This window comes from Uloborus diversus, chromosome 8, assembly GCF_026930045.1.
Source record: "Uloborus diversus isolate 005 chromosome 8, Udiv.v.3.1, whole genome shotgun sequence".
Classification (NCBI taxonomy): Eukaryota; Metazoa; Arthropoda; class Arachnida; order Araneae; family Uloboridae; genus Uloborus; species Uloborus diversus.
In genome coordinates this window covers 81,341,051-81,358,164 of record NC_072738.1, presented here as the reverse complement: position 1 = coordinate 81,358,164, position 17,114 = coordinate 81,341,051, and the positions used below count along the sequence as shown (strand labels likewise).

Genomic DNA, 17,114 nt, shown 5'->3' with positions numbered 1-17,114 from the left:
ACAGTTGCTAGGTTTGTTGGAGCTACGTACTGTTAATCAGAATGGCGCCATTTCGAATCCGTGCCACTAAATATCTCTTTAATGTTTCTTTTTTTTTCCGTCAGATGCTCACATGGGCAGGACTGTATTTGCCACAACCTGTAGTTTCACATGCAAAATTACCGATTTTTCATGTGTCAATGAGCCACGCTTTTAATGATATTTATATTTGCATTGAAAATACGTACAACCAAAAGGGGAGTGATGATCAAATTCATGGGCGGATTTATGGGGGGGCAGAGGGAGGCAATGCCCCCCCCAGTTTTGGGAGGACTTCATGTAGTAGTAAATAACACATCTTCCAAAAATTAAAAAACTATATATGTATTATTATTTTTTCTTTTTTGAATAGTTCAGAAGGGCATGGGTGGATTTATAGGGGGGGCATAGGGGCAATGCCCCCAGTTTTGGGAGAACTTTATATAGTAACAACACATCTTCCAAAATCTTAAAACAAAAAAATCATGACTTTTTCTTTTCTGAATAGTTCAATGAAAATGAAGAGAAAAGCGAATGTCCTTTTCTGATGGGAAAAAAGAAAAGGAAAAAAAAAACGAACATTAAATACAAATAGTACAGCTGTCACTGGGGTGCTGAAAATGTGTCTGAATTCACTACTTTGAACCGAAAACCATTTGGGCAAGCATATGAATGAAAATATAGGCTAAACGAGCTATGCATTAAGCTGCAACACATAATAATTGACGATTATTTTAACAAATTATAACCTAAAGCAAAGGGGAAAAACTCCCCCCCCCCTATTCGCGCTAACAGAACGATCTACTCGTTATGATTTGTGTCCACATTTAAGGTGTTATTTGTGCATAATATTTATGTTTTTAGTAGATTAATTGGCCTTTTGAGAAATTCTAAAAAACATAGTTTTTTTCCTTCTCTCTGTTTTCTAAGAGAGAGAGATTGAGAGAGAAAATAAATACTGTCGCAAACTGAATAAATTTCAGTTATCATTGTGTTTTGATTAAATGAATCTTTTTACTTAGACAATTTTACTTACTTTATAAATACTGTTTAAAAAGTAAGGTAAGTCATAATCATCTAAGTCTAAGTGAGTCAGTCTTTGTCATTATTGAAATCTAAATAATTGAGTCATCAAAAGTTTTGGAAAATTTTGCTGAAATTTTATAAAAGTCTATAAAAACCTAACAAAGATTGGTAAAATCGTAAAAATCCTGTAACCATAAAAACTGACGAATTTTCGTAAAAATTACAAAAAATAAAGCAAAAATCTGCAGGTAAGAGTGAATTACAAACGGGGCCGAATATGCCTATAAGATAAACAAGCTATTGCTTAGGGCCCCTGCTTTGAAGTGGGTCCTTAACTCCCAAAAAAAATTCATGATTCATTCCTTAAAAAATGGAAATTGCTTGAGAAAACAAATTTCATTTTTAAGTGCTTGAAAACCTTGAATATTTGGAAACCTGTGGCTACAAACTTTAAATTTTAAAATTTCTAACAAATGGTAGAGGGGGAGGAATGCCAGAATATGTCAAATTCAGCTCCTTGCCTCATCCTGTATTAAAAATGTAAAAATCATGGTTCCCACATTGGTAACATATTATTTGAAATAAATTTTTATGTCACACATATTTCATATCTTGCTATTTATTCAATCCCGAATGCAGTATTTTGGAAATTCTTTTGTATTGATTGCTTTTATCTTACTTCTTCTGCATATTGTCTATCTCTGTTTAGCACGGAAAAAAATACACACTACTTCTATTTCTATTCGTTTTCTGCCCCACTTGCAACTGAAGAAAAGTTGTTGTCATGAGAAATCTGTGGTTTCTTTTTTCTTTTAAATTTAAAATAGCTATTTCTCACAAAGTTAGAACAGGACTGTAAAAATTTACAATCAAGTACTTAAATATCAGAGACTGGAAAGTACAAATGAAGTGCCTTAAATAATTTTATTTATTCTAGAGTCCTTGAAAATAATTAGATAAGTCTTTGAAAATCCTAAGCAAAGTGTTCTTCTACTGCGTATTGTTAATCTGTTTAGCGAGAAAAAAAATGATACACTATCTATATTCCTTTTCGTTTTCTGTACTACTTATAATTAAAAAAAGGTTGTTGTAATGAGAAATCTATAGTTTTTTTTTTTTTTTTCAAACTTAAAATGACTGTTTCTTACGAAGTTTGAACAATACTGTACAACTGTATAATCTAGTTATCTATTTCTATGTCTATCCAATTAATCTTTATAAGGCTTCAAAATGCAGAATTTTCTATCCATTTTACAAAATTTTCTCCGGGGGAGAAACCCCGGCCGCCTAAAATTGGAGATATTCTATTTCCCACTTAAAAGGGTGCCCTGCGTCACTCTCTTAATACCAGATTTGTATGGGGCATTAGTGGCCGGTGAGTGATATTTTTTATTTCCCTCTGTGTCTCGTCATGGACATTCACTCTCCTAAATGGATCCAAGTTTGAATTATCTGCAAGTATAAATTGTTCGGCATGGTCTTTCAAGGTAGCATTTTAAACAGTAATATTATCACACCGAATATGCAGTTTCTGTCGATACAAAGTGGCACGAATTCGTATTTTTTCACCTTCTTTCTTGGCGAACCAAGAGGGCGGCGGTTTAACAGGGTTTGACCATAAATGAAATCTCAAGGGGGAAAAAATATTTTTTTTCTATGAGCATTTGTAAGCTAATTAAAGCAGAATGGTGACTCTAAATGAAAATCATCATGTTTTAAGATTTGTAATTATCAGATTTTCTCCTACCATGACTGGATACATCTATAATAAAGAATTGCTTTGCTGTTCCCATATTTTGTGTATTACCAATAAAGTAATGTGGTTTCTGTTAATTCAATTAGATAAGTATTTGATATTAATAATAAACTTCATTAATTGATGTTAATTATTTATCAAATACAGTAAACTCTCGATAATCCAAGGAATAGGGTGGCACGAAAATGGCGGATAAGCGAAAACCGCAGATAATCCGAATAATTGGTAAAAAACGGTATTAGTGTATACCAGTCTTGCATAATATAGACGAACTCGCGAACGGTGTTCGCAGAAAATTTTTGGCTCTGCAAAATTTTTTTTTTTTTTTTTTCAAACTGCTGACGTTGACTTTAAAAAAAAATTAATAAAAAATTTAAGGGAATTTTTAAGAAAATCCCAGAGTTTATTTCTGTTAAAGCCTTTCTCCAAAAGCTTTTTAAAGCACATGTGTAAAAAAAATAATGGTTTCGGCAGTTTTCTTCAGTTGGTGAAAAATAAGCAAACTATATGTTATTGTAAAAAAAAAAAATTAAATGATTTAAAGCACTTTTTTTTGTCTCTTTCATATTAAAATATAAATTTAATTTTTTATTCAAGGGTGAGTTATGCAAAATAATTATTTGCAGAAAATTTTCCAGATAGGATTTGTGTTCGCAGAAAGATTTTCATTTTATTTAGGTCTGGTGTATACGAAAGCTAAAAAAAAATAACACTCACACATACATTAAATTACAGCTAAAAACTATGCTACATTGTGTCTACTAACATTGAAAATAAAAAAAATTATGTACCTAAATCCTAAAAGCGAACAATAGCACAATCATAAGTTTAAAAAAGCAAAATTATGAAAAGACTCGCGGATATTCTGACTGCTGATAATCAGGAGTTTGCCTAACTTTTTTTAACCCAAGGGCCACATCTCAGATGAAGATTATTCTTGCCAGCCATGACCAAGTCTTATATAAAATTTTAAACTATTTAAAATTTTTCTAGGGGATGGGAAGACATAAAAGGGAAAGGAAAATACAAGCCAGGAATTGTTATCATTGCCTGATGCTTATTTTATGCAACGTTCGCACCTGTTTTCTAGAAATCAATTTATTAATATTTGGCTTCAAGATTGTGACTAATCATGGTTTTTAATTTTTAGTATTGATAAAAACAACAGGCGACAAAGATCACGCATGTGGTCCACTGGCCATATACTACTGTTATAAGTGAACAGAGTAGAAAATTTTGAATTAGAAGGATTCTTTTGTTGACTTTTACTGTTAAATATGTACAATGCCATAGTTGAAAAAATATTGGGAAGTAACCCTTGAGGTTTGGAAAGGCTGAACAAAAGATGAAGTGGTTTGAAACTAATTTACATTGTTGTGTTATCTTTACAATGAGAAACCACATTTTTTGGACATCTCCCTTCTCCCCCCAACCATTTTGGGGGCCATCACTTTTGACACAAGAGTTTGAGAAACAGATAATCTGCCACTGTAGTAACCATTATATGAGGCAGTGAGAAGCAAAGGGATGCAAGTGGATGATTTTAAACTTTCGAGTGAATCTCGTTTCAAGTTCAGATCCTAAGTAGGCTTTCATTTTTAAAAAAAATCTGAATCCTACTGTACAGCAGCACTTACCAGGGTTACTAGTACTATCTCCTGACCCATGACAGAGGATGAGTCCACATACCATTTGTGCTGGTTATCTCCAAATTTTTGATTTTATCACTTTCATCCCCTTTAGGCCCAGATCTACATATCCACAGTGCTAATGGGGCCCATATCTCTCAATGGCGTAGAAATCCAGTAGGCAGTTAAGGGCCCTGTTGGTGGTTTGTAAGGGGGCTCAAAATTTATGTGGATCCAGGCCTGATCCCTTTGCTTCTCACTGCCTCATATAATCAATCATTGACGGCATTACTTTACATGCTCTTCAAATTGTAAAAAAAATTTCTTTAAAATTTTCCAAAAAAAAAAAAAATCTGTATAAACTTAATGCATAAGCCAGTAAAGCAAGTTGACAGTTTCATTAAAATTATTTGAATCTAACTCAAGCAAGATTGTCCTCTGACCAGAATAATTTTATAGGAGGGAAGCTGAGTAATTTCAGGAAATATTCTCATTCCCCTAAATTGTACTCTTGTACAATTTTTGCATTTTTGTGGTGATGAAAATAGTTCAAACAAAAAAACTTTTTTATGGGTTGACCTATGCATGAACAACTATCTACATAAAATATTTTTTTTTTTTTTTTTGGAAATACTAATTTATTCTAAATTATTTAACTAATGTTGATTTTTTTTTTTTTTTTTGTAATTTTAGGGCAAGGAGTCGTTTTGGAACGCAGTACATACAGTGAATTTGTATTCGTAGAAACTATGCATAAGTTTGGCTACTTGAGTAGCCCAGGTAAGTGACTTACTTGAATTTTAATCTTACCATGAAGTCATTTAACTTTTTTTTTTTTTACCTGAAGAGTTGAGACTTAATTTACTTGCATTTTTATTCATAAGTTTTGATCTTTGCTTTCATATTTTTTTAGTCTGAATCAAGCTATTTATAGTTTGATAAAATTTCAGCCTCTAATCATTATCTAAAAGTTGTGTTCCAAACAAAAATCAACTTGATGTAACAATATATAGAATCATCATAGGCTGCAGGGAGACCCAATGGTGAAAAATCCAACAATCAGCCTTTTGCCAACAGAACCTTTTAGCTCACTGGCCACTTTTTCTGCAAATATTTTAATCAGGGTTTGGGTTTTGGATGTTCAAAACTGGTTTCCGACAGGACAAGTAATTTTTACCATTTCCAAACAGTCCTAAAGTATGCTAAAGGGGTCTATTCCAATCAATTTGTATTAGAATGCAGTAGTATTAGTAATGCATAAATATAATTATTAAACAGGGTTCTCACAATTCTTTGAAAATGCTTTATTTCAGTGACCTGTTACGAAGGGTCCTTTAAAGCGCTTATTTAAACAAAAATTCTTAATTATTTTAACAGGGTGCTTTATTAGTTTTTCAAGCAGGTCTTTAAAAGATGAAAAATTGTGTTTTCTCTTTTCCCTATAATCTCTCTCTCTCTCTGATTTCAAAGTCCATTGTTTATTTCTTTTACTGAAGCTTGAAGTCCTAGATTTTCGAATCTTGCATTTTAAAAAGGTCCTAAATAAAAGCTAATATTAAACTCCTTTTCAATTCATCGTAAAACAGGTTAACTAACAAAACTTCATGTGCTCTTTTAAAAACAACGAATCAACCCCCAAATATCTAAAACCTTACTGGAAGGATGAAACAGCATCAAGGAAGCCATTAAAATGATTAATATTTATATTAAATTATTCCATCTGTATCAGATTTCTATTTTCTGTATTCTAATTAATACAGTCTGACCTTGATATAAGGTCACCCCTCAGAACTTCACGAAACTAACCTTATAAGCGGTTTGACCTTATAACCGATTCACATATATTCATTGATAAATAAACATTCATAACACAATTCATTAATTCTTTTCAAAATTCAATACATTCAAAACTATCAGTTAATTAGGCTATTATAGTTAAATTGATTTGAACCAATTTCAAATTTTTGGAATGAATAAGAAATTTTGAAATGATTTTTAAAAACTTTCAATTAGAGTAAAGTTGCATTCAACTATCCCCAAGCAAACAACTGATGTGCATTTTACCTTACTTAAAATTATCATTAATACAGAACTAATGTGTTTTTTCTTTAATTTAAGCACAATGGTTTCTAATTATTTTCTGAAAATTTCTTCAGCTTCTCATGACTGGTAAAAGAGTGCGATATGTACACGCTGAGTGCCCGCATTACTGCTTCATATTTTAGTATCACTGTCGTAATGCTCACTTGCTACTGCATTCTGTGCACTACATGCTACGTTAATAGGAAAAACGACTTTTCACTTTTTAAGGATGGTATGTCGCGGTGAATTCTTGGAAGTGAATCTGTTAGGCACTGAAATCATTCAAAGAAATCTGACAAAGGTGACCTTATAACGATTAATGTATTATGACCTGACCATATATCTGATAATGCATGACATAGAATTCCTATTCAGTGAGCCGGGACTTTATAAAATACAAGTGACCTTAAAGCGGGGTGACCTTAAAAGCAGATGCCCCTATATCAAGATCTGACTGTACTTTCTAAAACTGATCCACCAGCAAAAATGTTTGACAAAAAAAAATTAAAGGATTACTCACTTGAAAAAAACATTGCCGTCCAATGTCTTCAATTGACAAATAAAAGAATGAAATATCACTGGTAGAGTTTATTCTGTCTGGAAATCAGTTTTATGCCCTATGATTGGTATTTTCTGGTTTATAATTGGCAAACATTGACTGTAGTATTCAGTCTGATAAATTCAGTGCTAGGCGTAGTAACAGATTATATACAATGTATGTAAAAAATTGCATTTTACATACATCTTGCAATTTGAAATATCTTTTGACAGATTAGAAATTATGGTTACCTTGGAGATTGTAATGGGCAGGTGTGACCCCTTGAGATTTTGTGAATAATTATTTCTAAATGTATTCTTGCATGAGTCCAATACTGTAGTCTAGTAATGATTATTAAGGCACGGTATAAAAACTATGGTAATCAGCACGGTATAAAATCTAAAATATAAACTGTAAAGTTTACATATTAAGCAAATGTAGGTAACTTTTACCCTTTTTTGAGAGCAGTGTGCTCCAAAAACTTATATCAACAACTTTGAAAATAGTTTAAACTCCAGGCATGTATTCTAATACAGTCGAGTCCCGACTTACGCGAGGGATGCGTTCCAAGACACCTCGCGTAAGTCGAAATTTCGCATTGTAGAAAAAGGTATGTATACCATTTTTTTTTAACATACCAAATTCTTTTAGGCACTTATAAATACCCCTTAAACTGCTTTAAAGTATTCCTCAACAGTACATTAGTCTCTTGTAGAAAGAACTAAACTTTTACCGTATTTAAAAAAATAAAAAAAAAGCTGTTTTATTCAGTATCAAATTCTTTAAGATGCACAGAATGATCAATGGGAGGGAAAGACATGAAATAAAACACGGCACGCACAGTATGTAGTAATAATAAAATGCTGCACGATAATAGTACTGTACAGTAGATACAGTAATAATATTTATGAGTTAAAAAATAAAGATGTTTTACGCTCCATGGTCAGATGGTTATTATCTAGTACATTTTTAAATACGGTTGATTCACTTTTTCTTTTATAATGTTTCCATTTATAGCAACCTCTTCCTGATCTCTTTAATCCATGATACAAGAGCAGCTTCCATTTTCATAATAGTATTTACTTTGCAAGTTTCACTATTGAACCGAAGTTCTGATCCTTTACGGATATCTTTTTGTTTTGACTTTTAATTGTACGTATGGAGGTTTTACTTATACTTATTGTCATTCTACCGTTAACGTTTTGTAATTGTTGAAGCATATCAAGAATCTTAACCTTTTTTTGTCAGATATTTTCTTCTTCTTTCCATCTTCCAACTTTGGATGAAACAGCGTACTAAGGTGACATTATATTTCATGAACTTTAATATTTGGAATGGGGATAAAAAAAATGAAAGAAGCTGAGTGGTTATTTGATGCACTAACAATGCGATGTGCAGACTTGTATGGTGTGGGAATTTTTGCTGTCAGGGATGCTAAAGGGATGTTATAACATTCATGAAATAAATATTTAGTGGCCAATAGCGAAGCCGATACGTCCTTTAAAAAAAGAATCGTGTTGTAGACGAAGAATTCTCGTTAGCTCTAAAATTCGTTACCTGTGAAAAATTCGCGTTGTAGCCATTTTGCATAAGTCGAATCGCGTTGTAGCGAGAGTCGACTGTACTTTATTATTTATAAACAGATTAACTAAGTGTGTAAAATCAGCATGGTATAAAAATTAAAATCTAAAGTACAAAATTTAGACGTTGAGCAAAGGTAGGCAATTTTACCCTTTTTCTGAGAGCAGCGTGCTCCGAAAACTTAAATAGCATGAGTTTTGCATAACTCAATCACTGAACACTTCCTCGTAAATGCAATTGAATAGTTCATCTTTTGGATCTACCATAGAAACTGACTAAAAAGAACGTGCCCTTGAAAATCCCACATATGGCTAAAAACTGGTTCATTGAAAACTAAGCATATCTTTTCAAAAGTTTGGCCCTGTGATTTATTTATCGTCTTACTAAATGCTAAATGAATAGGGAATTGCCTCCTTTTAAATTTAAATGGCATATTGCTATCAGATGCTATTAAAGAAATCCTGGGAATTCGAAATTTTTCAGATCCATCAACATGTTTAGTTTCAATGACATTTCTGTGTAATCTTGTAACTATGAGGTGAGTTCCATTACATAACCATATTCATAGTGAAACACAAAATAAAATTATGTAGAAACTAAATAAATCAAACGTAACAAAATAAATTACTATATGTATAAACATAATCAAATCAAACGTAACAAAACTTTATGCAAAAACGTAACAAAACAAATCAAAGAAGAAAAATTAGCAAGAATCAAATGTGGCTGCGCACATGCATGCATTGCGGTGATGTAAACATTCTGTCCGTTGCCAATGGTGGAAAAGAAATACACCCTCTTTTTGGTAGTTACGTTAGAGTTTTATTTCTCTTGATTTTCATTCAGAAAGTTCTTTCTTGTTGAACAAATAGTAGTTGTCAATCATTGCTTCCCAGAAGAATTCAAATTACTTTTTCTTTTCGTCAGCGCAAGTTTTTTCATTTGAAATCAACATACTTCAGTACAAATAATAGTTATTTCAAGGTATAAGTTTTTTTTCCCCAAATGCAGATCCAGAGAAGAGTTGTTGGGTATCATGATCCTTCCTTCCTTAATCGACTAAATATAGCCTAAAACTGTATTTTAAAGACTTTTATTCATCAATTTGATTTCTAAACAATCAAATTTAAATCATAACTTTGTGTATTTCTTTTGCGAGTGCTCACAAATTAGCCTTAAATATTAAAAATTTCCTTTTTTCAGGCCATTTGAATCGATTATTTGTTTCAAGTTCACGATGTAACATTCACTTTGTGGCATAGTGTCAGACCAAAGCCATCTAAATGGCACCTACGACTCATTTTCATGATCTTTTTTTTTTTTTTTGCAAAAATGAAGCATTTTAAAAGCCAAAAAGCTTTTTTGATACTTAAAAGCAAGGATATCTCAGAAATGAGAATCAACCATAACTTTTCTACAAAAATTTTCTTAATTACCACAGGTAGGCATGGGCTTGCACGGGGGGGGGGGGGGGAGAAGGGACACCTATTGGCCCGAGCCTGAAGGGAAGATTTTTAAAATGAGGGGTGCCAACCTGAGTGGGGGAAACATGGCACAAACTGTGTCATGGAAATTTTCAGGGCGTGTTTTAAGGGGTATTTTCCCCTTTTTTGGAGGTGGGGTCTTCACAATATTTAGGGGGGCTTGCTCTTAGGGGGGGGGGCATCCCGGTGAAATATATGTAAGGGTAAACAATATGGAGGAGGGCCCTTAAAAGTTATTTGTGATGGCCCCAAAATTTTTGCACGCCCCTGCAGGTAGGGTTACTTAAATTTGTTAAAAATTTCTTGTTCACCAGTGTAATTGAACCATAAATAACAACAGGAATCATAGATACTTGTCTTTCTTGTATTGTCATCTTAGTGTTAAATTGATTTTGAGGTGGAAAGAAAAATGTATTTTTTAAGTGTAGATCCATGAAAAAAATTAAAAATCATCTATTTATTAATTTTTGTAGCGAAGCAGCTGTACTATGATTGTCACAATAATGCAGTAGAAGAACTGTGGAGGCCTCACCTTGTTATCTACCTTGACATCTCGCCCGAAGTTGCCCTGGAAAGGATCAAAAAACGAAATGATGTATGTATAATTCAGAAGTTTTCTCCTTAAGAATATTACATTCAGTGCCATATTTGCTATGCTTGTGCTTATTGTATGTATTAAAAAGAAAAAAAAAACTATCAGGAATTTGAACAGTTAAGCTTGATTCAGCATTCGTTCGGGGTTGGTTTTTTGATGTAAAAATCCAGCTTTTGATGTGTGATATCAGCTTTAACCAGATTAAACTCAAAAACCCAAAATATCAAGCTCAATGTTATGTTATTTTTAAGCACAGAGTGCTTTTTTATACTCAATTACTTTTGGTTCTGTTTCTGTAATTAAAGTCATTGCATTGTGTGCAGTTAAAAGCAGGGTTGCAGAGTCGGAGTCTGGAGACGAATGCTTAAAATTCCAAGCTTCATAGTCGGTCATTTTTGCACAAAGTCCCCCCATTTGCCAGTGCTTGGGTAGTCAAATGGATTTTGGGTTAAAAGAGTCCGAGTCAAAGGCTCTTAAATTCCTGGAGGCAGAGATTCATTTTCGTTCCAACTCCACAGAACTAATTATAAGTAGTCATCAATTACTTATAATTATACTCAGAGTTATCAGTAGGTATTAATTAAATTTTAAACATAGAACAATGAATAATAGCTGTCAAAATGCAACTGATTTTTAGTTAGATTGTGATAATTTGAATTTTATATAAAAATATGAAGTTTTTTTAAATTAAAAATGTGAAATTTTCATGTTTTTTCTGAAACTATACAACATGAAGCTAGTAATATAAAAATACATGTTCTCTATTATACATATAATAGCGATAATTGCAAAATATAAATTATTGCGAATATTAAATACTTAATAAGTGGTAGTTAATTCGTAGTAAACTAATTTAGTAATTAAATAATAAATTGTTCATAGTGAAAGAGTAATCTGAGAAAATATTCTAGCAGTTAAGTAATTAACTATAATTAATGTATAAAAGCAAAGTGTTGCTCTTTCCTAATTTTAAAGCAATAGCAGATAAATGTTAATTTAACAAATTTGATATTTTTGGTACAACAAATAAAACCATGGTGTTACAAAACCAGATAAAACTATCACATGTCAAAACGTATCTCTAGATTTATTTGACAACTTTATGCTTCTAATAATTACAGGTTTGGCAAGTTTTTGCCATGGGTGGAAAAAAAACATGAAAAAAAAAAACGAGTTTTTTTTCCACCCAATAAAAGTAAAATTTCCATTGACAACTCACAGATGCAGTTTTTCATTATTTTGTTCTTCAGCACGTTTATAAAAAACATAAAATATACTTTTATTATAAAATTTTAAATTTGTTTTATTTGTTTTTTAGCATAAAATGAATGTAATATTGAATTTGCTTTTAAAGTTAAACATTTTGAAATTTATTTTTAAATTTTTTTTAGCATAGAAACAATATTTACAATTTTTTGTATTGAAGACAGGAAAGTAGTTGTTAACATAATGTAAAGGTGAACAATAGTTTAATAGAACTAGAGATATACAGGTTTTTTTTTTTTTTTTTTTTTTTGTCCTTCTTGATTACTTTCTCAGACATCAATTCCCGGGTAAAGAAGAAAATAGGTATGTTTGTAAAGGAAAAAAATCCTAATATTTCTCTATATTATGCGAATACTTCTATCAAAATTATGTAGCTTAAAATCTTAACGGAATCAGGAAAAATAATCTAAACTATTTCACAATTTTAAATGAATTTATTTATTTTAAAGATGTAATTTGTTTAAATATTGAGTAAATTGAATTTTATTTATTTAGTGTGTGTGTATTATTTATATCATTACTATTATTTAGTTAACAAAATTATATGCAACTTTGTGCATGTTTTTTTTTTTTTTTTTTGTTTTTTTTTTTTGCCATGATTTTTCCTAGTCCCAGCAAACATATCTTTTTGCTGGCAAAATTACCAACCTTGAAAAATTAAGGCCTTATTTTTAAAAAACCTCTATGTTGATTTAGTTGCACAAGAGTTTTATGGCTGACAAACAAATTTCTTATTGGCAGACACCTTTCAAAATGGCAAGCTTTTTTTGTCTCGTTCTTTAAGATTTTAGAAGGAAAAGATATGTGTAATTCAGAACTTTCTTGTTTCTCTATGAAAAATTTCAAGATATTCATAAATATTTGGTATTCTAAATCCAGAATTCATTATCAGATGAATGTTGATGTTCTAGATCAGAGGTCATCAAGTAATTTTAGGTGGGGTCTGAATACTTTTGAAACTTTTCATTGAGGTCCAGGAAAAAAAAAAAACTCGTTACTATTTTTATTTTTTATTACACTTTAAAAAAAAAAAGAGGTACAATTAATGGATATATTTGTGTTAAAAAATCAATGGGGAAAATTACCTTTGTGGTCTTGAGTCGCTTTTTATTATATTAGGTTTTTGCTGGGAGCAACTTACGCAAAAAACTATTCAACTTGTGACTATAAGAAGCCATTTTTTTTTTATCAGGTAGAACCCAAAAGCATTGTCACATAAGAAAAAATATTTTTCAAATAATTGATTTGTGTAATTTATACTCGAGTAATTGGAACAGAATAAAAGTAACATTTGATTAAAAACTATGATATCTTTCAAGTGAAAATTCTGCATGAAATTCTATTAAAACCTCATATTTTTTAACCTTTTGTAGTTTAGATAAATGTTGTTGATGTTGATATTTGTTTTTCAGCCAGCTGAAGTTAATTCTAAAGTATTAACTAAAGAATATCTGGAAACTATTGAGCACTTCTACAAGCAAAAATTTCTGAAAGATATAGAGTAAGAAAATTGAATCTGTCATGTATTTTGTTCTATTTAATGTTAATACCAAATTATCTATGAAATAACCAAGTTGTATTTCACTATAAAACTCAAAAATAAGAAATAGGATTAGTAAAAATCAAGTTGCCTGTATCTTACATTTTTATAAAAGTTTAAACAATAAACGTAAGTTTTAGTTATGCTTTTTTTTTCAAAACCTTTTTTGATCAACGATGACTAATGATCCTATTAATTAAATTTAGGTACGTGGGCATATTAACATCTCCCCTCCTAGAAATTTTAGTTCGGGTCACCTCTAACAGCTCAGCTTAATTGCATTTTGAAATGGGCAAAATAGACAAGGTTCGTACGAGTCATGGAAAGCCTGGAAAGTCATGGAAAAAAAATAACCAATTTCAGGCCTGGAAAAGTCATGGAAAATTGAAATTTTTATTGAAAGTCATGGAAATTTATTTCAAGTCATGGAAAAATGTCCTGGAGAAAGAGAAAGTAACTGTAACTAAAAAAGCATTAGAAATCTTGAGTGGTTTTAACTGTATTGCACATAAAAGCTATTAAAAGTTCAAAATTGAATGATCCCAAAATCAAATCTGAATTTTGAAATCTCATTGCATCCACTTCTGTTGCAGTTGTTCTTTTTTTGCGATGTGATTTTTCTGCTTGAGCATCGCTCATTTTGAATTTGCAATTTTCAACACTTCTTATGTTTTATATTCTGTAACCAGGGCCGGATTTGGAAGTGTGGAGGCCCCAGGGCAACGAAGGAGTGGAGCCCCCCCCCCCCCCCTTTCTGATATATCGATAATAATATTATTTTTGTGCAAACTTTTGTAGAACTACAAAAAAGAAAAAAAAATGTCTGGGAGAAAAAACGTAAAATTTGCTGACCCATGAAAGTTAGGATATTTTTTAAAAATTTTATTGTGGGGGCCCTTTTGTTGTGGAGGACCTGGGGCAGTAGTCCTGCCTGCCCTTTCGTAAATCTGGCCCTGTCTGTAGCAGCAAACTTACATGTTCTTGGTTTTCCATGCCACTCAAAAAATGCAATTCAATTGCATCCGAGTTCGTTTCCATCACTCCTAAAAAGTTTATTATTAAATTTATCAGAGTTTATCTTAATTTGTTGAAGGTTTTAGAAAAAGAGATTTTTAGTCAAGCGACAGAATGCAGAAAAGGGGGAATTCTAATGCTCTAAAACAGTAGTGCTCAACAAACGGCCTACAAAACTAATCCGTGCGACCCACTACTACGTTCAATGTTAGGAATCAAGCATTATGCTCTGCAATTTCTGAACCTACAGGAGTAGATGTGACCAACTTGTAACATATAGGACATTTTCCACAAAAAATATAGGACAAATATAGGACACATTATATGAATAGTTTTGCTATGAAAAAAGAAATAATACATATCATATATTATTTAGTTATTCTTATCAATGATTTTATTTTAAAAAAACCTCAAAAACAAAATTATACCTTACATCTGAAACGACTTCCCTGAAGTTGAAAGAATAATTTTTGAAAAAACAGTGTACTTTATAGACTAAATAACTAAACAAAATTTGAACAAAGATAATTTTTATTTTTTCCACCTCACTCGTGACCCAAGCACTAATTCCACTGTTCTTTGATTTTATATCTAAACTGAACCTTTTACCACTTGTATTAAGAACAAACAGAGCTTGAGAAGGATCCTTCAGACATTTTTCAGAGTTTTCTTTATGCTTGAGTGTTTTAGCATGCTGCCTCATTTGCGAAAATCCACTATTCTAATGGGCACTGAACAGTTGAAAAAAGCGGTAAAATCATCTTTTCCTTTAATGCACCAAAATTTGTAGAATTAATGTCCTCCTGGTTACACAACTCCACACGAAATTTTGTTAAGCGATGCGATTTTGCCATTATAATTCCACTTATTACAACAAACTTACGTTTTAACATCATAAGGAACTAACATTCCACGATCCCAAAACTCCACAAAAAGAAAAGATTGCAAAAAGAAAATCAGAGAAGGTGCCTGTTGCAGAATTTAGTCAGTTAAGTTTTTTAATTTGAAATTCGTTTGGGCACGTACTTTGAGTGAAACAAAATAAGTACATACTTTTGAATCCGAAGATTAATTCACTACTGAATGTTGTTTTTATTACAAATATCTGATTTAGAAACATAAAGAACTAAACTATGTGACTTTACTTTAAAGAACCAAAATACTGTCAAGTTGTGGATGATTAAATGCACTGTTGACACTAAAAGGTCACTTTTCAAGCAAATTTATTGTAACATAGTGATGACTCATTCAACCTTTGTGCCATTCATTATCATTCTGCCTGTTTATAAAAAAACGAGGGGGGGGGGGAGTACGAGTGCGCCCATGATTTGACCCCCTCACTTTTTCAAGGCACGAGGCGCCACTGGGTAGAAAGAATTATTTAATGCCATTTTCAGGCCCATAAATTAAAATTTGAATAGTTTGGTACTTTTTTGGCATTTGAAAACCCCCTGCATTCTTTCTTGGGTGCCCAAGTACTTCCCTGCTAAATTTGGTCAAGATCCGACGTAAACTTGATTTGTATAGGGAACATATACATACATATATATTCTTTGTTTTATTTATATACAGTGGCTCCCAAAAGTGTTCGTACACCTTGAAATTTTGTAGTAAAACCAAAATAACTCAAAACTGAATTCGAATATGAAGTCCAATTTTTTTTTCACATCATTCCTATGCCATTCTGAATAAAACCCAGCAGTTTTTTTTTCAAAATATTGCCAAATTTTATTTTTGAAGTTTGTCCAAAAAACGAAGAGACAGAGAAAAAATACGCCACAAAAGTCATCGTACACTGAAAGATTTTCGAATAAATTCAAGATTAAAATTATCGCATGTCTTTTTTTAATTATTTTTGCATTGTAATGACACTGTAAAGTCATTTGCCTTTGATTTTTTGTTTATTTATTCCCTAATATTCTGCTTATTTTTTTTAAATGGCTGGTATGCGTAAAAAACAATAAACATGATTCGAATTTTGATTTTTTCCCTCACAGTAGCCATAAATTGGTTTGAAATGTCTCTAAATTAGTTAATTTATACCATTTTATTGTGAAGTGCTTGATAAAATGCTTTAAAGACAAGAATAGGATCGAAAACAAGGTAAGAAAAGGTCAACTGGCAAAGTTAACAAAACGTGATCAGATGTTTGCAGTTAAAAAAAAATATGAAAAATACACATTTGAGTGCTGAAAAAGTTTCTGCACAATTGAATGAAACATTTTACTTTTAGTTTTCACGTAAAATTGTTCGCCAAGTTCTCTGATTAGCTGGATTAAAGGGGACCTCTTCCCTCAGAAATTTTCTTGTTCCTGCGAAAAACAGTAAGCTTTACGCTTTCCGTCGTAAAATCAATGATAAATAAGCTCAAAACGTTTTGGAACAACGTCTTACTTATAGATGAAAATAAATTTAATATTTTGAGTTAAATTGATATATAATTGTCAAGAGAAGAAAAAATGAGGAATTTAATTTTAAGAACTTAGTTGGATCAGTTAATCAGGACGGTGAAGGTGTTCTTGTGTGAGGGTGCATAACAGCATCAGGACTTGGAAATTCTAAATTCTTTGATGCAAAAATAAATCA

At 31.6% G+C, this 17,114-nt stretch overlaps 1 protein-coding gene across 1 annotated transcript in view; it reads left to right on the top strand.

Moving 5' to 3' along the window:
- The window catches only part of LOC129228728 (NADH dehydrogenase [ubiquinone] 1 alpha subcomplex subunit 10, mitochondrial-like), a 40,891-nt gene that overhangs the window by 7,302 nt on the left and 16,475 nt on the right, over positions 1 to 17,114 (top strand). The window contains exons 2-4 of the mRNA XM_054863413.1: positions 5,122 to 5,208; positions 10,587 to 10,708; positions 13,387 to 13,475. Of these exons, the coding sequence (XP_054719388.1) occupies positions 5,122 to 5,208; positions 10,587 to 10,708; positions 13,387 to 13,475 (298 nt within the window). The remainder of the gene's footprint in view (positions 1 to 5,121; positions 5,209 to 10,586; positions 10,709 to 13,386; positions 13,476 to 17,114) is intronic.